We start from the raw sequence: 25,603 nt of genomic DNA on the forward strand, positions 1-25,603 counted from the left end.
TCCTCCTAGAAGTTGTGAATGAATTGCTAGCAGTTTTCAGTGAAGTTCCAGATGGGTGTGACCAGTTGGGGGGTGTCCCTGCACAGTCTGATACTATCCAATCACTGCTGCAAGTGTCAGACTGTGCAGGGACACACCCCCAACTGGTAACACCCAGCTGGTCCCTTATTGCCGACTGCTGGCAATTCATTCATAACTTCTAGCAGGAATAATAAAGGAATGGCACAAGATAGAGTCACAAGAACAGATGCTCCAGAATTGTTATTACATGGGAAATGCAAGTAGTTACTAAAACAGACATGTCAGGAGAGGGGCCGGGTTGTCTTTAAAGGGATTCTGTCATCAGATTTAACCCCTCTAACCTAAACATATGCTCATGTCCAGACTAATAAGAAGAATCCTAAGCTGGCCTTATTAAACCTCACTGTGGCTCTATTTGCCCAAAAAACAGTTTTTTATAACCTGTCAATCACTTACTTAAGGTGCCCAAGGGGAGGTCCGTTAATAAAGGGTGACCGGCTGCACCCCTCGCCATCCGGTGCCCAGCGTCGCCTTCCCTTTCTTCAGCGCCGCCTTCGCAATCCTCCCGTCTCTTTGCCAGATCCCGCGCCTGCGCACTAGGCTCAGCCTGATGCGCCCGTGCGGACTCCTGGCAGCGGCTTTGTTGAGTGAAGTGCGCATGCGCCAGCCTGTGAGAGGTTGGCGCCAATTTGCATATCAGGGTTGAGCGAAGTGCGCATCTGGCCGGCGCATGCGCACTTTGCTCAACGAAGCCACTGCCAGGAGTCCGCACTGGGCGCATTAGGCTAATCTGGCAGAGGGACGGGGAGGATTGCGGAGGCGGCGCTGAGCTGTAGAAGGCGGCACTGAAGACAGGGAAGGCAACGCTGGGCACCGGACGGCAAGGGGTGCGGCCGGGCACCCTGTATTAACGGACCTCCCCTTGGGCACCTTAAGTAAGTGATTGACACGTTATAAAAACCTGTTTTGGGGGCAAATAGAGCCACAGTGAGGTTTAATAAGGCCAGCTTAGGATTCTTCTTATTAGTCTGGACATATGTTTAGGTTATAGGGGTAAAATCTGATGACAGAATCCCTTTAAGAGGGTTGTGGGAATGCTATACGTACAATCCCCAAAACAACCATAAAACACAATCTAACTCATTAAAGACACATCGAAAAGCTGTTTTATAATTTGCTGAGTAAAAAGATAGACCCAAGTACTGCTCAACTACAGTTGGTCAAAAAGGTAAAATCATTATATTCTCTGCACAATAGGGGCTCGAGGGATGTGGAAAACCACAAAAAAAATCAGCCCTTTTAAAAACCAGCATGTGTGCCTGATCAGAAAATGAAAAGAAGCTGCTGACATACATTTTGCTTAATTACGCAGGCTTTTACAAAGCAATCAATGACGGCTGCATTAGGCACCTCCATCTTCTAATTAGCGGAAATCAAGGCTCTAGGAAGCAATAATCTGCTTATTTTATTCAGAATTCCTCCTCCATTGTTGTAACCTGTCGAGAAAAACAGGAGCAAGGTCCATGTTGTGGACAAGTGATGTAGATGGACGCACAATGTACCGTATGTACGTTAATACCTCTCTGCCCAAATACTCAAGTCCTACATCGCAGTCAGCCATTTTGAAGGCTGTAGAGAACCATTTTCGGTCACCCAGTCCCCCAGGTCCTATATATTGATACATAAACTCTACTATTAAAGAGGGTCTACTTTTTATCCTGCATAAAAAACAGCGCCTCTATAGGTTGAATTTTGTACTGCAGCTTCATCTTAGTCTTGAGAATAGGGTTGAGGTGCATTACCAACCATTGACGGTTTTTGAAAAATCAGAGACCCTTTTTCTAATTTTAGACAACCCCTTAACAAACACTTACCCCCTATCCATAGGACTGGCCAAGGTCCAAACTCTGGGGTCCCTGCCGATCATAAGAATGGGGTCCTTGTGTTCCTCTGAATGGAGCAATGGTAACGCATGCGCAAGATTTCTGAGCAGATCTCCGGCAGTCCTATAGAGTTGCATGTGTGACTACCATTCCATTTAAATGAAAGAACACCACATCCCCTGTTCTCATGATCGGCAGTCGGACCACCGCCGTCTAAGCAGAAGACACTTTTTATACAAGCTTGCTTGATTTTTAACGCATCTCTGCGAGACTTGAATAAATGTTTTCACAGACCTAATAACTAGTCCATAGGTTCGTCACCGCTCAGCTTAGCGAATCACATACAGGTGCATCTCATTACATTAGAATATCATCCAAAAGTTAATTTATTTCAGTAATTCAATTCAAAAAGTGAAACTCATATATAATATAGATTCATTACACACAGGGTGAACTATTTCAAGCGTTTATTTCTTTTATTGTTGATGATTATGGCTTTTAGGTAATGAAAACCCAAAAGTTAGTATTTCAGAAAATTAGAATATTGTGAAAAAGTTCAATCTTGTGTCACACTCTAATCACCTAATCAACGCATAACACCTTCAAAGGTTTCCTTAGCCTTTAAATGGTCCCTCAGTCTGGTTCAGTAGGCTACACAATTATGGAGAAGACTGCTGACCTGACAGTTGTCCAGAGGACAGTCATCGACATCCTCTACAAGAAGGCTAGGCCACATAAGATCATTGCTAAGAATCTGGCTGTTCACAGAGTGCTGTGTCCTAGCATATTAATGGAAGGTTGAGTGGAAGGAAAAAGTGTAGTAGAAAAAGGTACACAAGCAACAGGGATAACCGCAGCCTTGAAAGGACTGTGGAGCTTAAAGAAAATGGTTTTGTGAGATGTCTCCCTGGGGCTACTGCTAGAAGAGATAGAAGACGTATTATCAATATTGTTAAGCAAGCAAAGCAGGAAGGGGACGTGGATGTTCTTGTCCATCTAGGGACAAATTACCTGGCTTGCAATGAAGTGTCAGAGGTGAAAAAATCTTTTATCACACTTGGTAATGACGTACAGAATTTTGCATCCACCATTTCATTTTCTGAAGTTCTGCCTGTGCATAATGTTCAGAATGATAGGCAGAGGCGCATAAAGGAGTTCAACATATGGCTTGGTAAATGGTGTCAAGAGCAAGGATTTGGCTTTGTTTCTCATGATAGCTCTACTTGGAATAGAAAGGAACTGTACAAGAAAGATGGTTTGCATCTTTCTCTCAAAGGAACAAATGTACTTAGTGAACAACTCCAAGAATTTGCGAAAGAGTATTTAAACTAGGAAGGGGGGGCAAAAGAGTGAAAATAAAAGAGTCCAATTGCCCCCCGAAACAATGCCAGAACAGGTTAGAAGCACAGAGGGTAAGAAATAAGCTCCGAGTCCTCTCTACAAATGCTCGCAGTTTAGGTAAAAAAATAAATGAACTTGGGTCAATAATGGCATCTGAGAATGTAGATTTAGTGGCTGTTACAGAGACATGGTTTAATGAAAGAAATGACTGGGACATAACCATACCAGGGTACTCTTTATACAGAAGAGACAGAGAAGGCAAGAAAGGAGGAGGAGTGGCCCTGTATGTGAAAGATAGCATTAAATCTAACCTAATACAAGTTGGTGAGGCCAACATAGAGTCAGTTTGGGTTACGTTGCAGTTTGCTAATCATGCAGTAACTCGTGTAGGTGTGATATATAGACCACCTGGTCAAGTTAAAGAACTAGATGATCTACTAGTTGAAGAAATAGCTAAAATGACAATGAAAGGAGAAGTTATCATTATGGGAGATTTCAATCTTCCAGATATAAACTGGAAAACCAAAATAGCAAGTTCTACCAGGAGTACAGATATTCTAAATTCCCTACTGGGGTTATCCCTACAACAAATGGTTGAGGAGCCAACCCGGAGGGAGGCCATTTTGGATTTGGTATTCACAAATGGGGATTCGGTATATGATGTCATTGTAGGCGAAACCTTTGGATCTAGTGATCACCAGTCAGTGTGGTTTAATATAAGAACTGTGAAAGAGTCCCACCACACAAAAACAAAAGTTTTAGATTTTAGAAAAACAGACTTTTCAAAAATGAAATTAGTCATAAATGAGTCCTTATCAGACTGGAACGGATTACATGGAGTCCAGGAGAAATGGGACTACTTAAAAGGTGCATTATTGAAGGCAACAGAAAATTGCATTAGACTTGTCAGTAAAAGCAAAAAAAGGAAGAGACCACTGTGGTACTCAGCAGAAGTGGCCCAAATCATTAAAAATAAAAAGCTAGCATTTTGTGATTATAAAAAAAACCAGAGCAATGAAGATAAGGAAATCTACAAGATTAGGCAGAAAGAGGCCAAGCAAGTTATAAGAACTTCTAAAGCTCAGGCAGAAGAAAAACTAGCTCAGTCTATGAAAAAAGGGGATAAGACATTCTTCAGATATATAAATGAAAAAAGGAAATTAAAACAAGGAATAACTAAATTAAAAACAAAGGACGGAAGGTATGTAGAAGAGAATAAAGGGCTAGCCGACTGCCTTAATGAATACTTCTGTTCAGTTTTTACAGAAGAAAAAGGAGAAGGACCTCCACTAGAAAGGATGACTAATAAATCGTTTGATGCATGTGTCTTTACAGAGGAAGATGTTCTAAGTTTGCTGTCTAAAGTGAAGACAAATAAGTCACAGGGGCCTGATGAGATACACCCAAAATTATTAAAAGAGCTTAGTGGTGAGCTGGCAAAACCGTTAACAGATTTATTTAACCAATCATTAGTAACAGGAGTCGTCCCGGAAGATTGGAAATTGGCAAATGTCGTGCCCATTCACAAGAAAGGTAGTAGGGAGGAATCGAGCAACTATAGACCAGTGAGTCTGACATCAATAGTAGGCAAATTAATGGAAACCCTATTAAAGGATAGGATTGTGGAACATCTAAAATCCCATGGATTGCAAGATGAAAAACAACATGGGTTTACTTCAGGGAGATCATGTCAAACTAATCTTATAGATTTTTTTGACTGGGTGACTAAAATAATAGACGGTGGAGGTGCAGTAGACATCGCATATCTAGATTTTAGTAAGGCTTTTGACACTGTCCCACACAGAAGACTTATCAATAAACTGCAGTCATTGAGCATGGACTCCCATATTGTTGAGTGGATTAGGCAGTGGCTGAGGGACAGACAGAGGGTTGTAGTCAATGGAGAACATTCAAAACAAGGTCATGTTACCAGTGGGGTTCCACAGGGATCTGTACTGGGACCAATTTTGTTTAATATCTTCATAAGTGATATTGCAAAAGGCCTCGATGGTAAGGTTTGTCTTTTTGCTGATGACACAAAGATATGTAACGGGGTTGATGTTCCTGGAGGGAAACGCCAAATGGAAAAGGATTTAGGAAAACTAGAAGAATGGTCAGAACTCTGGCAACTGAAATTTAATGTGGATAAGTGCAAGATAATGCACCTGGGGCGTAAAAACCCAAGGGCAGAATATAGAATATTTGACACAGTCCTGACCGCAGTATCTGAGGAAAGGGATTTAGGAGTAATTATTTCAGAAGACTTAAAGGTGGGAAGACAATGTAATAGAGCAGCACGAAATGCCAGCAGAATGCTTGGATGTATAGGGAGAGGTATAAGCAGTAGAAAGAGTGAAGTGCTTATGCCGCTGTACAGAACACTGGTGAGACCTCACTTGGAGTATTGTGCGCAGTACTGGAGGCCATATCTCTAGAAGGATATAGATACTCTAGAGAGAGTTCAGAGAAGAGCTACTAAACTAGTACATGGATTGCAGGATAAAACTTACCAGGAAAGGTTAAAGGACCTTAATATGTATAGCTTGGAAGAAAGAAGAGACAGAGGGGATATGATAGAAACTTTTAAATACATAAAGGGAATCAACTCGGTAAAGGAGGAGAGCATTTTTAAAAGAAGAAAAACTACCACAAGAGGACATTGTTTTAAATTAGAGGGGCAAAGGTTTAAAAGTAATATAAGGAAGTATTACTTTACTGAGAGAGTAGTGGATGCATGGAATAACCTTCCTGCAGAAGTGGTAGCGGCAAATACAGTGAAGGAGTTTAAGCATGCATGGGATAGGCATAAGGCTATCCTTCATATAAGATAGGACCAGGGACTATTCATAGGATTCAGATATATTGGGCAGACTAGATGGGCCAAATGGTTCTTATCTGCCGACACATTCTATGTTTCTATGTTTCTATGACTGTCAAGAAAAGGCCATTCAAGAATTTGGAGAAAACCACAAGGAGTGAACTACAGCTGGAGTCAGTGCTTCAAGAGCCACCACACACAGACGTATACAGGACATGGGCTGCAACTGTCATATTCCTTGTATCAAGCCATTCCTGACCCAGAGACAACGTCAGAAGCGTCTTACCTGGGCTAAGGGGAAAAAAAAAGACTGGACTGTTGCCGAGTGGTCAAAAGTCCTGTTTTCAAATTAAAGCAAATGTAGCATTTCTTTGAAAATCAAGGTCCCAGAGTCTGGAGGAAGAGTGGAGAGGTGCACAATCCAAGTTGCTTGAGGTCCAGTGTGAAGTTTCTACAGTCAGTGATGGATTGGGAGCCATGTCATCTGCTGGTCTTGGTCCACTATGTTATATCAAGTCCAAAGTCAGAACAGCTGTCTACCAGGAAATTTGAGAGCACTTCATGCTTCCTTCTGCTGAAAAGCTCTATGCAGATGCTGATTTCATTGTCCAACAGGACTTAGCGCCTAAAAAGTGCCAATATCTGGTTTAATAACCATGGTATCACTGTGCTTGATTGGCCAGCAAACTGCCTGACCTAAATCGTATAGAGAATCTGTGAGGTACTGTCAAGAGGAAGATGAGAGACACCAGACCCAACAATGCGGAAGAGCTGAAGGCCACCATCAAAGCAGCCTGGGCTTCCATAACACCTCAGCAGTGCCACAGGCTGATCGCCTTCATGCCACGCTGCATCAATGCAAAAATATGACCAAATATTGAGTGCATATACTGTGCGTGCTGGATTGAAAATCATATTTTTTTTTATTGGTTTTATACAATATTCAAATTTTCTGAGATCCTGACTTTTGGGTCTTCATTAGCTGTAAGTCATAATTATCAACATCAAAAAGAAATAAACGCTGGAAATAGATCACTCTGTGTGTATTGAATCTATAGAATATATCAATTTCACTATTTGAATTGAATTACTGAAATAAATTAAGTTTTCGATGACATTCTAATGTATTGAGGTGGACTGTAGTCTATAGGTTTGCCACCACTGGATGGATTCAGCACTTCGTATGGAGTCTCAGTGAGAGAAGGCTTCAGGTCAATTGTGCGTATTTCAGCACCTTGGACAGAGTGCCTTAAATTGTCTAACACTTCAGCACCACGGACAGCTATGCGGTGGGGAAATATTTTAGATAAGTGGAAAAGCAATTACAATATTGTGTATTTCAGCACCTTGGACGGCGTTCCACGACTGGTTCCATATATCAGCCCCTCCGATGACTTTCAAGACCAAGTGCAGTTATTTGTCTCCTAATACTTCTGCAGCCTGGAAAGAGTCCATGTTGTCCTTCAGATTACTGCCATTCCCTCCGTGCACATTTATTAACCTTTCCTAATCCTCTCACTGGTGCACAATCCGCTTTGTGACAGTTGTATTATTTTTTCATTTCCTCTGTTTAATTTATACAATATGGTTATTTTCGGTGCTCTAGAACAACTGGGGCACCGTCGGTCAGAGAGGAAGCAGCCGCCTGTCTTGGATTACTCTGAATTTAGAAAGTGTATATTTAGGAATCTTAACCATCAGACTCTCAAGCCGCCTGAAATCAAGCCCGAGAGGTTACGGGATCACTCCTAATACAAGAGAATATCCTCATTTACAGAGCAGTGGTCATCCATTCAAAATATCAAGTAGCATCAAGAAGATGTTTCTCCTACGTGAGGATTGACCTGTGTCCAGGAGGAGGTCTAGTTCTCCTGATAATTGTATGGACAACCCTACAGAGACCATCTTATGTTAGAATCTTCCAAATATCTAAGTATACAAAAGGTGCATATATGAAAAACAGGGCAGAGGGTATATAAACCACTCACCTTGGGGCGTTGTGCTAAATGGGGGTTCTGGAAGCTGCTGTCTCGCTCGGATGAGATCTGGTGGAAAAGTATCAATGGAAACAGAGAAAAAGAGACTCTTCGTGGGCGTTGCACACTAAAGGAACTTCCAGACGTATAACCTTGGTATATCTAGCAACGCATTTCAGGGCTGAACTAGCCCCTTCCTCAGGCCTCACACAATGTGGTGATTGAAGAAGGGGCTAGTCCAGGCCCTGAAACGCGTTGCTCTTTTACACAAATAAACAGATATACCAAGTTCCTTTAGCCCACAATGCCAATGAAGAATCTCTTGTTATTTCTATTGATAGATCATAGGTTAGAGGTGGGCAAACTTGGTCTGGTAGAGATTGACTGTGATAAAGACATTGATGGCACCGCCAGCTACTATGGCTGGTAGAGATCTCCTGTGATAATGCAGAAGGTTTTTACGCAGGTTTTCTTGGGGGAAAGGGGGGTTACTAGGATAAGATCTGATCGATGGGGAACTGACCTAGGATAAAGTTATGCCATTTTGTTTCCTGATAGCTCCACTTTGCTTTTTCTTTGTCAGTAAATGGTCGACCATGTGTGGAGACCACCTTTCTCGACACCTGGGCCAAAATCGCCTGTACGGTACATGCAGCAATAATGCGGTGCTGAGGTCCATCTCCTCTGGGTGGAGATAGACATCATCCTACATGCGCTGCTTATTTTGGTCCTGGCGAGAATCAGGGCAGTACTGGGCATGTGCGAGAACACAGGGGCAGGGAAGATGACATCTCTGCTGCTAGGCCCTGTCCTTCAATGCAGGGCTGGACGCTAGAAGAAGAGGAGCTTGGGTGCACCGGTTGTTGCACCAAATGGTTCATTTGCATATTTGGAAAAGGCTCCTATCTTAGGAACAGAGCCTTAGATCTGGAAGGAGAAAAAAAGTGACCTAAAGTTATCTATCTATCTATGCCCCGTTTGATAGGGAAGCCATTAAGAAAAAATGGCTGAACTGCTGATGAACATACAATTAGTAAGCACTTAGAGTGGGCAGCCCCTTTAAATGCCAATTTAAAGTTTGCCTCATCACGGTATTTAACACATTAAATGTCAAGTTAAAGTTTGCTGTATCTGTATTAACGTTTCCACAGGACATAGACGGCTTCTAGCAATAACTAGCGCGTTTCTTTAGCACTGATTTATATACCTGCATCGTCCTATATACTGGGATACACGGTATACCTCCCCAGTGAACATAAAGGGTATCACCGCAGTGCAAAAACCTTTCGGCGCCTCCGTCTGATTGATGGGATACACTGGTGACTTCAAAATGATCAGTTCCGGGAGGGGGACCTGCAGTTTGGGATGGGCTTAGCCAAACCGGACACCTTAAGAAGTATTGTTGTGTAAGACACGATAATAAGAGGAATGCTACCCCGGCTCTCGGATTTCGATGATTGATGCGGGGCATTGCTTTTTATTATTCCGCGGTTTCCACTGCTGTATGGAACCTGTGGCTTCCCAGTCAGACTCCACTCAGGACCTGAATTCTACCATTCTGTCATAGGAAGAAAGGCCGCACGTCTCCATGGTAACCTCCGGCGCTTTCACATCCACTGTCTCTAATTGTTCTGTAAGATAAAGGCATGTTGCACATGACAGCGGGAACGCTGCTCTGTCTGCGCCGCCGCCGCGCTGGGATCAGCCGTAAATGGCGATCACATTTCATCTGAGGAAATAGGACTGTTTTTCTCCTTGGATCCTAAAACCTGATTCTTAATTAATCCTTTTTATAAAATCTCCAGTCATCAAAGTGATGGAAACGTTCTTAAAGAAGACCTCTCACCTCTCCTGACATGTCTGTTAGTTCTTAAAGAGGACCTCTCATCTCTCCTGACATGTCTGTTAGTTCTTAAAGAGGACCTCTCATCTCTCCTGACATCTGTTAGTTCTTAAAGAAGACCTCTCACCTCTCCTGACATCTGTTAGTTCTTAAAGAGGACCTCTCACCTCTCCTGACATGCTGGCAGTTCTCACCTCTCCTGACATCTATCAATTCCTAAAGAGAACCTCTCACCTCTCCTGACATCTCTGTCAGTTCTTAAAGAGGACCTCTCACCTCTCCTGACATGCTGGCAGTTCTTAAAGAGGACCTCTCACCTATACTGACATGCTGGCAGTTCTCACCTCTCCTGACATCTATCAATTCCTAAAGAGAACCTCTCACCTCTCCTGACATCTCTGTCAGTTCTTAAAGAGGACCTCTCACCTCTCCTGACATGCTGGCAGTTCTTAAAGAGGACCTCTCACCTATACTGACATGTCTGTTAGTTCTTAAAGAGGACCTCTCATCTCTCCTGACATGTCTGTTAGTTCTTAAAGAGGACCTCTCATCTCTCCTGACATCTGTTAGCTCTTAAAGAGGACCTGTCACCTCTACTGGCATCTGTTAGTTCTTAAAAAAGACCGCTCACCTCTCCTTTCATGTCTGCTAGTTCTTAAAGAGGACCTCTTACCTCTCCTGACATGTCTGCTAGTTCTTAAAGAGGACCTGTCACCTCTACTGGCATCTGTTAGTTCTTAAAGAGGACCTCTCACCTTTCCTGACATGTCTGCTAGTTCTTAAAGAGGACCTCTAACCTCTCTTGACTTCTGTTAGTTCTTAAAGAGAATCTCTCACCTCTACTGACATGTCTGTTACTTCTTAAATAGAACAATTCTGGATCAAAGTTTCTTAGAACATTGCACTCAGCACTTCCTCAGTTTTTCCTCCTGGAAATATATGAATAAAATGACAACTGTTTCCATTCTCCTTGTCAGTAGGACGTGTCCCTACACCGTATGAGCCTTGCCGAACAGACAGGACAGCGCCAGACTGTGTACTCCATTGACAAGAGGAATGGTAACGCCCAGCTGTCAATTTTCTCATACATTTCCAGGAGGAATAACAGAGAAAGAGCACAATGCAGAGTTCTTAGGAAAGATGTTTCACAAATCCTATTTAAATAATCAATATTTTGGCAAAATATTTGGTAAATATCAAACCCTAAGGTCCCTTTCACACGGGCGAGTTTTACACGCGGGTGCATTATTATTTTCCCTTATAACATGGTTATAAGGGAAAATAATAGCATTCTGAATACAGAATGCTTAGTAAATTAGGGATGGAGGGGTTGAAAAAAATAAAAAATAAGTAAACTCACCTCATGCACTTGTTCACGCAGCCCGTCTCGTCTTCTTTATTATTCTTTGATGACCTGGGAACAAAAGGACCTTTGGTGACGTCACTGTGCCCTTCCCACGGTTCATCACCACGGTGATGGACCATGTGACGGACCATGTGATGAGCGCAGTGATGTCACCAAAGGTCCTTTTCCTCCCAGGTCCTCGAAGAAGAAGAAAGAAGACAAGCCGGGCTGCACGAACAAGTGGATGAGGGGAGTTTAATTTTTATTTTTTATTTTTTAACCCCTCCATCCCTATTTTACTAAACATTCTGTATTAAGAATGCTATTATTTTCCCTTATAACCATGTTGTAAGGGAAAATAATAAAATCTACACAACACCGATCCCAAACCCGAACTTCAGTGAAGAAGTCCGGGTTCGGGTCTGGGTACAAAACATGCCGATTTTTCTCACGCGCGTGCAAAACGCATTAAAACACTTGGCACTTGCGCGGAAAAATCACGCATTTTCCCGCAAAGCACCCGCATCCTATCCGGCCCCCACATGCGACGCCCATATGAAAGAGGCCTAACTCCATCCAAGGATTATTCCCGGCACGCCCCTCGATCAGTTGATTGATGTCGCTCATGTGAACACCACAGCCTCTTACTCAGCCTAAGAAGTGAGGTGCATCGGTCACATTGACTTTCTGCAGCTTAGTCCGGCTCAAGTGAATAGGATTGAGCTGCAATACCAAGCACTGCCACTATACAGTGTATGGCGCTGTGCTTGGTATACTGTAAGAGCTCTGCTGACTCTTTAAACAGCTGATTGGCCAGGGGTGCTGGGAGTCTTATCATCATGGATTGGACCCTGATGACCTATATAGAGGATAGGTTATCAATATCGACCTTCTGGAAAACTCTTTTAAAGGGGTTGTGCCACGAAAAATATTCTACATTTTTCAAACCAGCCCCTGGATCTGAATACTTTTCTAATTGCATGTAATTAAAAATGTATTATAGCCGCTGAGTTATTTAATGAAATCTATCAGTATAGCACCACCTGCTGTTTGCTCTTTATTCAAATTTTCTGTCCTGCTTACTGAGATGGACATGAGAATGGACACGCCCCCTAAATCTAGCAGAACAATTGAAGTAATGAACGGGGAGATCTTTGGATCCATGTGAGGTACAGGGCTGGTTCTAGCTTTGCAAGAAATGGATTGTCTTGTACTAGATGATGTCGAATTCTCATTTTTTACGCTATTCTTGTGATCACCCCTTTAAGACTATTTTGCCTGCCCAATAGTAACGAGGGTGGAAGTTGTAATCTGAGATCCGCTTAGGCGTCACACAGTCTAGGTGATAGAGGTTTTTGGAGTTGAAAAAAAACCCACCAATATTTACTGCAAAACATGAATAGGTCAAGAGAGATTGGTCAGGAAAGTTGCTTAATATGACAATAAGCTTGGAAAATTTAATGGGGCATGGACTTCTTTGTCTGTAATTGGGGCACACGCCCCATTTAGCTAAGACGCCCCTCCAGGTAGTCAGAGGGAGACAGACGTTGGTAGTCTCTGCCGGTTTCTGCAGGCCGCTCACTTCATGACCTTATAGAACGTCTTGCAGACATTTTGCATTGTGTTTCTTTTTTTTTTTTCTTAAACTTTCAGGCTCCTTTACAGAACGGCATCATTATTTGCTGCTCCCGGAAATACACCGCACACTGGGGCGCCAGCTGCTTATTCCCAGGCACAAAGAGGAATGCCTCATGCTGGCACCTTGTAACATCTCCTCACACCTGTGCTCTCTGGCAGCTCGCTTCAAAAATTGCACAAGTCCCATATTCTAAAGGAAAGCCGTTTTCTTTTATTGAGAAGCAGAAACTTATGACATTTTAAAGATCCTTATTGCTCCTTTTCACGTCCGTGTGCTGCCCGAGTGTAGAACGGACAGCAACCGGACCAAAAACTGCCCTTTAGTTTGTTGTTATATCATGGATTATTATGCCATGTATTACAACCAGTATATCTGTGTGTGGATTGCAAACCCAGGGTTAATAACCCTGGCTCAGCCCTTGTAGGTTGCTAGGTGGTGGCTGGCTCCACCCGAAGCTCTAGTGAGTTCTAGACAGAGGAAGGAAGCAATGACCTATGCTCCCTCTTCTTAGGCTCAGAAGGCTTCAGAGACTAACGGATCTCAGCAAGATCAACAGAAAGAGAGAAAGACAGAGTAAGAAAGAAAAAAAGAGAACTTGGAATCTGCATGGTCAAGCACAGGAGCCAGTATGGTAATCTGGACTACAACCATTCAGACTTTACTGCATTAAGGGACACTGTTAAGACCTCCTTCACACCTGGACACGTCCTGGCCAGACTTTCCTTCAAAATCCTGCAACTCTACAGTCATTATTGCCAAGGTACTGTTGCTAGCCATAGATTCTACCGAGAGAGACTTTAGATTCCCATGGCTTTACTTCTTCTTCCCCCCTCTCTGTGCTGATATCTATGAAGCGGGTTCTGGCTCGGTGACTCAGGTCACTTGCTAAGCCAGATGGAGAAGGGGGTTGACTTAGCTAGTGAACTGAGACAGTCAGTCCCCTGACTGACACAGAGAGGGGAGGGGGGAACTTCCTGCTTGTGTTGGAGGACTGCAGTGGAGCTTCTGGGACCATCCGCTAGAGGGAGTTGTAAATTGGGCCTTTGTGCAGATTTCACAAGTAAAGTATTTCAGTAAGTTTTATTACAAACAGACAAAATTTTAAACAAATTTTTATGTTGCCGGAGGACCCCTTTAAATATTCTGTTGTGCCATTATCATGATCTTCTATGTGCCGATCAGATGATGGGCGACAAAGGCCCTTTGGTTTGTTCTTTGGGTTGTCACCTACTTTTCCACAGGACCACAATGGCATATAATTTTGGATTGTTATAATGGCACTGGGAATCTGTCATTGGCTCCATTTAGTTTTTTGTACATGCTGGCATCCCTCCCATTGCTGCCATTCCGACGCTGCTCTGGTCCCCATCTCCTCTCCACTTCCTGCTCCTTTCGTCACAGGAAATTGCTTGGACTGCCCTTCTCAGCCAATCACTGGCCACAGCTATGATCTGCCTCCGCCAGAGATTGGCTTAGCAGGCAGCCCAAGCAATTTGCAGCAGGTTGTGGGGAGGACACGAGCGGTGTGGAGGTAGTAGTTACTCGTGGTTGTGGTCCTCATACTGGCGCTCACTGGGCCGTTGTCATGGTGGAGAGTGGGAGAAACCCCCCACCGTGCGGTGTCAAAGGGTAAAAGGGGATCAGCCTGGCCAAAAGGAGTAATAAGGGAGCAGGTCATCTCCTACAGCATCCTTAATCCTCTCCCTGACTCCTCACCGTATGAGCGGATCCCGATGGTAGGACAGCTCATACTCAGGATTCCTAGAGACCCTAAGTCGCCCTGGTAATCCCTCACCAAGGAGCAGGGAAGAGACGACCTGTTCATCCCAGTCATGGAGGAAAAGGAGTCTCTATCTGAGGCCAGGCTGCAAGGAGAGGGGAACACATACAGCATATGGAGTAGGCAGGTAAGCGAAACCAATAACACACTTACCTGCCACAGACACACTGACTGGAACCCGTGCACAAGTGCTGCTGTTCACACCAACATTAAAGGACACAGCACACACCATAAACCACACAGGAACCCAGGACACCCATAGCTGCAATAAACATGAGACAGGGGAATGTCTAGCAAACATGACACCAAACACCACCAGACATGTAACACCTAACTAGACATACAAACACCCTGAACATAACCGACTCCATACAAATAGGGACAGGAAGGGAAGGAGACACCGGGATAACATTGATGACCACAAGGGTGGCCCTCACTGGACAGATGGAACACCCTGGACTGGAGCAGAGCTCCAGCACCAACAACAGCTGAAGTACAACTGACTCCAGCCAGGGAACCACAGAAGATATAAGCCAAGTGACCACACCCAGTCAAGGAGTTAACCCTTACAGCACCAGACAGAGGGAGGCTACAAATTAAAGAGGAAGTGCACACACAAGCATTCTAGACCACGTAACCACCGGCAACAATATCACGGCAATCACCCAGAAGGCCGAGACACTGCCACGCATGCTCTCACAGCAGCACGTTGCAGCAGGCAACTGCAAGTGTGGCAACAGTGTCACAGCGTACACCATAGGCCGTGACAGCCGTTGGTGGTTCAGGGTGCCTTTGGGCATGATGGTGTATCGTGGGGTCCAAGGCAGGAGCCAGTACAGTAGTGGTGCTATGCAGGTGTTCATGCAATGATGAGGCTTATCAGTTGAACAGATCTTACTGGCAAACATGGTTCCAATGCCATACTCACAGTCTTTACCATATACGGACCGGCAGATGCTACACAATTTAGCAATTGCCACAGTTCTCTCCGTTCCACAGGTTGCAAAGGTGGCAAACAGGCCTAGCTGACTGAGTCAATCTTCCTTCATCTGTACTTTTCTCTCAACTTTGAGCATCCAGACATAGTGCAGAGAGCAGTGTTAAACCCCTATCTCACTTCAATTATGTACTCACAATGTGGGGCTACCACTTTTCCACTGTGGGGTGTAGTCCTTAGCAAATCTGCAGTCTGCCTCCAAAGTATGCCCAGGCTCCAGAAGCCTTACATCTCCTGGACCAGTTTCAGACAAATTACCTCCACAGTCTTTTTTACATGCACCTCCTCCCAACACTGGCATGCTCCACAATGTCACACTTTCCCTCCTGAGAGGCTGGTTAATGTTCTGTCTCCCACACTGGCTGTTTCACTGCGCAGAGCTCTTCTGTGCTGCTTCTGCTTGCCCCTGCTTTACTCTGTTTTGACCTGCTCCTCACAATGGGGAGGGTAGAAAAGCCCCACCTAAAACTGCTACTAAACAACCTGTTAACCTCGTCTGCACCTTGTCAAAAGAAAATGAATATAACACAAAGAAGAAACATTTTTTTCCCTTTATCCTTTTAAGCAGTGGGACACTGCATAGTCAGGAGCAGGAAGCGGAGAGCAACAGGGAACCGCAGCAGCGTTGAAACATTAAATGAATGTGTTTTAACCCCTTTAAACCAACTTGCAAGTTAGACATAAGAGGTGGAATGACAGTGGAATAGTCTGTCCGCACTCATTGGCTTGACAGGCTTTTCCCTCTCTGACTCGGTTTGCCGCTGACTGTGCAGTTCTGTGGTTTCTGCTGATATATCTCCTGTACAAGGGCAGCTAATCTGCTCCGCACACAGGCCCCTGTGGGGTAAATATGTCAGTATTGTCTTTCCTCCTTGTTTCTTTGATAGCCTCCTTCCCCTCCACGCTGATACTTACTGTCTGAGAAGTGCAATTTCCTGCTCGCTGCAGACAGATACAGTTGTGTCCTCTGAATCCCAAGGAACCGATTCCTGAATTTCAGTGACTGAAAGATAAAGAGACAGCACTGTTCAGGTGACAGTAAGGAGCAGCGAGAGAGCGCGAGAGACTTCAGAAAATGAAGAAATAAATATACATATGGAGACATCATCTGGGACCTGGATTGGCTTGCAGTCAGAGTTTCAGCAAAACTTATCTTATACTAATGCTGAGCTACATCCTGTATTATCAGGGGGGCACCACCAATGAGGCCAGGTGAGGCAGCACCAGGTAGGGGCAAGAGGGGGACAGCGGAAGGGCCATGGGCAAGGAGCACTTTCATTGTGGCAAAAGGGGTTAGGTTAAGAAATTGGCATGGGGGGATGCCGTTTCAGTTTTCGCCTCAGGCAGCAGAAAGGTGCACCCCTGTGTATTATACTCCAGAGCTGCACTCACTATTCTGCTGGTAGAGTCACTGTGTACATACATTACATTACTTATCCTGTACTGATCCTGAGCTACCTCCTGTATTATACTGCAGAGCAGCACTCACTATTCTGCTGGTGGAGTCATTGTGTACATACATTACATTACTTATTCTGTATTAATCCTAAATTACATCCTGTATTATACTCTAGAGCTGCACTCACTGTTCTGCTGGTGGAGTCATTATGTACATATATTATATTACTTATCCTGAGTTACATCCTGTGTTATACTCCAGAGCTGCACTCACTATTCTGCTGGTGGAGTCACTGTGTACAACATTACATTACTTATCCTGTACTGATCCTGAGTTACATCCTGTATTATACTCCAGAGCTGCACTCACTATTCTGCTGGTGAGTTAAGGCTAGGTGCACCCCTGTGTATTATACTCCAGAGCTGCACTCATTATTCTGCTGGTGGAGTCACTGTGTAGATACATTACATTACTTATCCTGTACTGATCCTGAGCTACCTCCTGTATTATACTGCAGAGCAGCACTCACTATTCTGCTGGTGGAGTCATTGTGTACATACATTACATTACTTATTCTGTATTAATCCTAAATTACATCCTGTATTATACTCTAGAGCTGCACTCACTATTCTGCTGGTGGAGTCATTATGTACATATATTATATTACTTATCCTGAGTTACATCCTGTGTTATACTCCAGAGCTGCACTCACTATTCTGCTGGTGGAGTCACTGTGTACAACATTACATTACTTATCCTGTACTGATCCTGAGTTACCTCCTGTATTATACTCCAGAGCTGCGCTCACTGTTCTGCTGGCGGAGTCACTGTGTACATACATTACTTATCCTGTACTGATCCTGACTTACATCCTGTATTATACTCCAGAGCTGCACTCACTATTCTGCTGGTGCAGTCACTGTGTACATACATTACTTATCCTGTACTGATCCTGAGTTACATTCTGTGTTATACTCCAGAGCTGCACTCACTATTCCGATATCAGAGTTAGAATTTCCCAGCATCCCTTGCTTACTTAGTTCCTGAACACAGCTGGCTCTGGTAAATTGCATTTATGGAAGAACAGTCTTTACATCAATGACGACTACGACTTTTTCTTATACAGCAAACGGATCTAGGAATGTGAACCGTTACTTACAGTCAGTGCCGGAGTCCAGGAACCTCTGCAGGCAGCTCTGGTAGGCACGCAAGGTACTACTCTGGGAGAGGGAGAGGAGTATTAAACCAGGATCTGACACGAGTCCTGTGCACAGAGGACAGGTCAGCTATAGATAATACAGTAAAAAGGTGAGGTGTTTTTTAATTTTATTTTTTAATCTTACAACCACAATTATTATGCAACCAATATTAATGTTCCAACCGTGGAAAGCGCTCATCAGAAAAAAAAAGATATCGGACAATAGAGTTATCTAGTTGCCATAGTGACAGCAGAATTTGCTGCTCATCCATAGAACAATGTCCATAACGATTTTATCTTCTGAGACCTGTCATCCGCCGTTGTCTCGGTGCCATTTGTAAGGCGGCGTATGACATTTTACTGATAAAATTAGAATCATCAGCAGGATATTTTGTGTTAATTACTGGCCTACAGAATTATATAATAAATATATAACATATATATAAAATTACATTGGATGGGGCAAAACGAGCGATAGAATATCATGTACTAGACAAGATACAGGGATGACACAGTGATCGTAGACACAATCCAAGCATGTTGTATGAGATTTCCCTCCAGAAATACTGACCCTTGGTCCATGGTCTGCTATTTACTTGAATGGGGTTGAGCTGCAATTCCCTTTTTCTAATCTAACATTACTGTAGAAGGGACTGCGGTGGCAAGGGGCATGTTTATGGCGTTACCTTTTTGTTTCTAGGGAGGCCAGCGAACTTTGTGATTTCACTATGAGCTCCCAGATTGTCATCCAACTTGTCTCAAACCCTGAGTGGCGAGTTTATGGGTTAAATGAAAATGTTTGCCCATCACTCACCTGCTGCTCTGACAAGGGCAAAGAGATTGTGAGAAGTGACCCATCAGTGGACTCCTCTTCTTCGCTGTCCTCCCCCTCACTGCAAGTGTCTGTGGGATACCCAAAAAATACAGGGTGAGGCCATGATCCATAGAGGCCCCAGAGAGAGGTGTTAAGTATCACTGCTCCAGGATATACACAGCACTGATGAGTGTTTTAGTCTGTCCACCAGTGAACACTAGTTTACAGTTCATATACTCTACAGGACAGTCTGTAAATACATTGCATCAGTTATCTTCTACTGATCCTGAGTTACTTCCTGTATTATCCTCCAGAGCTGCACTCACTATTCTGCTGGGGCAGTAATAAAATGCCCTGGTTTTCAGCTCTAATTGTGTCACCTAATTGTTGGTCTGGAGTTCTTTGGGCCCCCACAGCAGTTGATTCTGAATCCTTTACTTATCTTATACTGATAAGTATGCTGCACTCACTATTCTGCTGGTGGAGTCACTGTGTACATACATTACTTATCCTGTACTGATCCTGAGTTACATCCTGTATTACACTCCAGAGCTGCACTCACTATTCTGCTGGTGCAGTCACTGTGTACATACATTACTTATCCCGTACTGATCCTGAGTTACAGCCTGTATTATACTCCAGAGCTGCACTCACTATTCTGCTGGTGCAGTCACTGTGTACATACATTACATTACTTATCCTGTACTGATCCTGAGTTACATGCTGTATTATACTTCAGAGCTGCACTCACTATTCTGCTGGTGGAGTCACTGTGTACATACATACATTACTTATACTGTACCGATCCTGAGTTACATCCTGTATTATACTCCAGAGCTGCACTCACTATTCTGCTGGTGGAGTCCCACTATGTATATACATTACATAACTTATCCTGTACTGATCTTCAGTTACACCTTGCATTATCCTCCAGAGCTGCACTCACTATTCTTCTGGTGCAGTCACTGTGTACATACATTGCTTATCCTGTACTTATCTTCAGTTACATCCTGTATTATACTCCAGAGCTGCACTCACTATTCTGCCGGTGGAGTCACTGTGTACATACATTACTTATCCTGTACTATACCCCAGAGCTGCACTCACTATTCTGCTGGTGGAGTCACTGTGTACATACATTACTTATACTGTACCGATCCTGAGTTACATCCTGTATTATACTCCAGAGCTGCACTCACTATGTACATACATTACTTATCCTGTACTGATCCTGAGGTACATCCTTTATTATACTCCAGAGCTGCACTCACTATTCTGCTGGTGGAGTCCCACTGTGTATATACATTACATTGCTTATCCTGTACTTATCTTCAGTTACATCCTGTATTATACTCCAGAGCTGCACTCACTATTCTGCTGGTGGAGTCACTGTGTACATACATTACTTATACTGTACCGATCCTGAGTTACATCCTGTATTATACTCCAGAGCTGCACTCACTATGTACATACATTACTTATCCTGTACTGATCCTGAGGTACATCCTGTATTATACTCCAGAGCTGCACTCACTATTCTGCTGGTGGAGTCCCACTGTGTATATACATTACATTGCTTATCCTGTACTTATCTTCAGTTACATCCTGTATTATACTCCAGAGCTGCACTCACTATTCTGCTGGTGGAGTCACTGTGTACATACATTACGTTATCTTGGTTTGTACTCTAGGAAATGTCCTCTGCTCCCCTTCAGCTGTTAGGGATGTGTCTAACAAGATTTTCTGGTGTATTGTTTGCTGCAGAACCGTGAATGCAGCTCTGGAGCATAATACATTCTGCAACTAAGGACTGGTATAAGATAAGTAACATAATATACACAAAGTTACTCAATGTATACATATTTAACTACTGAATAATTAGCTAACAGTATAGTTTGGAGGGAGTGTGTGTGACAATGGTTCAGTGCACGATAAGAGTGTATATACCGTATAACTGCTATGTTGCCAGTGAAGGGGGGCTCCCCCCAATTCAGCCTGGTCTGGTACCATTGCTCTCCTCCATTGATGGTTTAACCAATGCTCAAGCAGCACAAGCTTATCTCACTGCAAGGGGTAGGAAGAAGGGTGACAAACTAGCGGCATGCCCTCCGGTCCGATGATGCAGGTGAGGTGCAGGAGCCATCTACGGGGGGAAGGCTTATTTTGGTGTTCACCATGAAGCCTCCTCTAGGTTTGCCCCCCGTATACTGACCAGTATGTCTTATATTTAATACATTGTGTAGCACATCATGGGATCATTGGCACAGATACACTTTGCATGAAATGTTCGATGTCCTTGGAAGGGGCTCATTGATGTCACTGTGTTGCTTTGGTAAGAACAGATGATTCATCGTGGAATAATACCAACTCAGTGCGAGAACCGTGTGAACTGGAAAACATCGCAATACTTGGCTTCCAAGTGGATTTTCATTACCATTATATATGTGCAAGAGCAAAAATGTTACTGCTATAGGAAGGGAGTAGGTGGAAGATGGAAAATGCATGTATTATAATTAAGGTCTGATGGTCGCCCGTTTCCGCAGCATGTCCTGTGCTCAATTATCTTTATTTCCATATAAATAGAAAGGATGCCCACTAATGATGACAACCGCGCTCCGTAGAATTCCCTCATTAGGAATCATCTAGACAATAAATATGTATACAATTTAAAGGGGTTATGCTATCAATGTCAGATAGCCGCAGGTCCCATCTCTGGGACCCACTCTTATCTCCCAGAATGGGGCCCGTGCATGCGCTGGGTCCTCTTCGTTCATCACTATGAATGAGCCAGCTTGGCTGTTTCCGGAAGTCCTATAGTGATAAATGGAGAGCACGCCACTTCTCCATTCACCACTATGGGACTGGCGGAAATGGCGGGGCCAGCCCACAGCAGTGAACCTAGGGTGGCCGCACATGCACGGCTGCTGTCTGCTCACCGGCAGTCTAGGTCTGGAGGTGGGAGCATCTATACGACACTGAGTGAAAGGCCATCAATGTCCCAGATGGCAATAAAACTTAAAGAAACGAAAATCAGGGCAGCACCATTGATGACGAAGTAAACGGAGGGACAGCAGTCCAGACGTACACCAACATCAAAGTGTAATAGAAGAAAAAGGGTCCGCAGCACATCCAATTGGTGGGACTGTTCTCAAGCTGCCCACATGTTATTAAAGAGACGTTGACTGTCTCCGCAGTCAGTGAAGACACCAGCCGCAGAGGGCATAGGGGGCACAGTCTATTTCATACCAACCACTAGATGCATTGTATTTTTTTTACTGAACACCATCCAAGTACATTTTGTCCATACATTTTCCTTGATGAGGTCATACCCTGCACCGTCTACGATGTCTTACATATCCTTTACTGGACGTGCACCGCAGCTTCCACTCCTGGGCTTGTGTATTGCTGATAATAGGAAAGTGAAGCTTGCATCCTCCTCCATCAGTGCATTTCATCCCAAGGTGCTCCAGGCCGTATCATTAAGTTAGGATTTTCTTCCTGGAGAGAACCGCGTGTGCACAATACTCCACACCATAGAGATATAAAGAATTACCTTTGCTTTCCTCCATCATTACTTATCAATAATAAATGTGTCTATATTGCTGAGGTTTCTCTGCTTTCCGAAGCATTACAGATGGTTGCGCTATAGATATATATATATAATAAAGCTGGTAATAGTTGTCTGCCCCTTCCTATCTGATCACAAGCTCACCGTCGGAGGCTCGCACGCCCCAGCACTTGATCTCCTCTACATGGCTAAACATCTATCCTGGTTGTCAGGAGGAGCTCAGACACTTATACTTGAGGACAGGGTCAAAGAAAGAGGAGAACACAACAAGGAGACGGCATGCTAGGACCGAAAAATAATGAACATAACCAAGGGAGAAAGAGATGGAAGTGGACAGAGAACACACAGCGCATGTGCTATGTCCCCTCCATAGCGCTGGATGGATGTGCATGCGCAGTTTGCTCTCTGTTCACTTCTGGAGGTAGTGGGACCCACACCACATTTATGACATATCCTAGCGATATACCGTCAATGTCCCAGATGGGAACACCCCTTTAACTTGAAGCGGTCGTTATGGACGAACTTGTTGTTTTTATGAGTCCCCCCAATTGTATGATCCAGATAAACCAGAACTTAAGAACCAAAGCCTTACCCTGGGTTCACACCTGAGCGTTTCCCAAACGCGCGTCAAACGCGCGTTTTTGTAATAGTGAACGCGCGTTTGACGCGCGTTTGTGTCATTGACTGCAGTGTCCTATGGCCACAAACGCGCGTCAAAACGCCCCAAAGAAGCTCAAGTACTTGTTTGAGCGTCGGGCGTTTTACAGCGCGTTCGTACGCGCTGTAAAACGCCCAGGTGTGAACCATTCCCATAGGGAAGCATTGGATTTCATGTCTTGAGCGTTTTACAGCGCGTTTGAACGCGCTGTAAAACGCTCAGGTGTGAACCCAGGGTTAAACCTCTCGGATGGAAGTACTTACAGTGGCCATCTTTTGCCTATGAAGCTCATGGGTTAGACATAGTGGTGGTTTTTACTAGTCAAGCGCTTCTCCGTATTTACTCACACCACCTAGTCTGTAAAGGGGCATGGAGTGTCACCCCAATACAAGTGTGGCTATAGGGGTGCAGACTCAGATCCTAGTGCCTGATGGGTCCCCAAAGTCATACTGCCACAGAAGAAGATAACAGTATTAAAAATGGCATGTGGTAACCATATTGCATTAGGATCTTCAGGTTACTCTTCTGCACCCCAATACAAATGACTGCTGTCTTGATTCTGACTATGGTTCCATTACTTTTATTTTGCCACCACCAATCCGAGACTACTTCCCTGTAGTGAATACCAGATCCCAGCGTAGGGGTCAAAGGGTAAAATCCAGGTAATCTCTTAGACTCCAAACACTAGTTTAGTGCAAATGGGATAGCGGTTTAAAGTGGTTTTCCAAGTGTTTAATGCTGATGACCTATAGGCTATCCTCAGGATAGGTCATGAGTATCTGATCGGTGGAGGTCTGACACCCGTTGCCCCTGATGATCAGGTGTTTGGAGAGGCTGCAAAGCTTCAGTGAGCACCATGGCTTCTACCGAGCACCCGAGCACAATAGAAGTCAATAGGAGAACCCGAGCATTAAACCAGGCACCCCCTGCTCTGATGAGGGGAGGGTGTCTGGTTCACCTGAAAAGGTCAGAAACACCCCTGAAATGGTTCGGGAACAGCATGGGGAGGATGTCTGGATGCATCTTGGACTCCCAGGTCGCTGCTGGGAACGATGTTGTCCGAGTAGTACGCCACTTTTACAGACTGACAATAATAAGCACCAAACCGAAGATAAAATCGATTTTAGAGGAGAAATTATTAGGAAACATTCTTTCCTGTATATTTACTTGTATATAAAGTGCAAGTGCTGCCAAAAATTACAAGATAGAGGCACTCCGATACAACCTGTATATCACATAAAGCAGGGCCTCATTCACATTGTGGTACAATTGTTCAGGTAGTGGGACTCCTTCACTCATAAAGCCTATGCACTAAGTGAAAGGGCTGCCAAAAATTACAAGGAACCGGCACTCCAATACACCCTTTGTTACACATAAAGGAGGGCATCATACACAGCCTTGAAAAATTATGATTGATGGCCTGCTGGCCAGGGCGTGCTGATGACCCTCTAAAACATTAGGGGCGAGGGCCTGCTGCTGAGCTGACCATCTAAAACATTAGGGGTGAGGGCCTGCTGCTGAGCTGACCATCTAAAACATTAGCGGTGAAGGCCTGCTGCTGAGCTGACCATCTAAAACATTATGGGTGAGGGTCTGCTGCTGATCTGACCATCTAAAACATTATGGGTGAGGGTCTGCTGCTGATCTGACCATCTAAAACATTAGCGGTGAAGGCCTGCTGCTGAGCTGACCATCTAAAACATTATGGGTGAGGGTCTGCTGCTGAGCTGATCATCGAAAAACGTATGGTTGCGGGTCTGCAGGTAAGCTGACTCTCTAAAACATTATGGTTGAGGGCCTGCTGCTGAGCCGATCTGACCATGGAAAAAAATTATGGGCGAGGGCCTGCTGCTGATCTGACCATGGAAAAAAATTATGGGCGAGGGCCTGCTGCTGATCTGACCATGGAAAAAAATTATGGGCGAGGGCCTGCTGCTGATCTGACCATGGAAAAAAATTATGGGCGAGGGCCTGCTGCTGATCTGACCATGGAAAAAATTATGGGCGAGGGCCTGCTGCTGATCTGACCATGGAAAAAATGATGGTTAAGGGCCTGCTGCTGAGCTGACCATCGAAACAGTTATGGTTGAGGGCCTGCTGCTGAGCTGACCCTCTAAAACGTTAGGAGCGAGGGCAGCCTAATAAGCATGTTGATATGATGGAGGAGGAGGACGAGAAAAGGAAGATTGTACCATATACACTTTTTTGTGGTGGAAGGGGTGCATGGGAGTACAGTACATTCAATACACTAGGAATGCTCAACCTGCGTCCCTCCAGCTGTTGTAAAACTACAACTCCCACAATGCCCTGCTGTAGGCTGATA

At 44.2% G+C, this 25,603-nt stretch overlaps 1 protein-coding gene across 1 annotated transcript in view; it reads right to left on the reverse strand.

Annotated features, from left to right (window-relative positions):
• The window catches only part of LOC122920828 (serine/threonine-protein kinase Nek11-like), a 202,856-nt gene that overhangs the window by 9,900 nt on the left and 167,353 nt on the right, over positions 1 to 25,603 (reverse strand). The window contains exons 13-15 of the mRNA XM_044270580.1: positions 19,055 to 19,143; positions 18,202 to 18,262; positions 16,559 to 16,646 (exon numbers count right to left, since the gene is read on the reverse strand). Of these exons, the coding sequence (XP_044126515.1) occupies positions 16,559 to 16,646; positions 18,202 to 18,262; positions 19,055 to 19,143 (238 nt within the window). The remainder of the gene's footprint in view (positions 1 to 16,558; positions 16,647 to 18,201; positions 18,263 to 19,054; positions 19,144 to 25,603) is intronic.

Source organism: Bufo gargarizans, chromosome 10, assembly GCF_014858855.1.
Source record: "Bufo gargarizans isolate SCDJY-AF-19 chromosome 10, ASM1485885v1, whole genome shotgun sequence".
NCBI classification, from domain to species: Eukaryota; Metazoa; Chordata; class Amphibia; order Anura; family Bufonidae; genus Bufo; species Bufo gargarizans.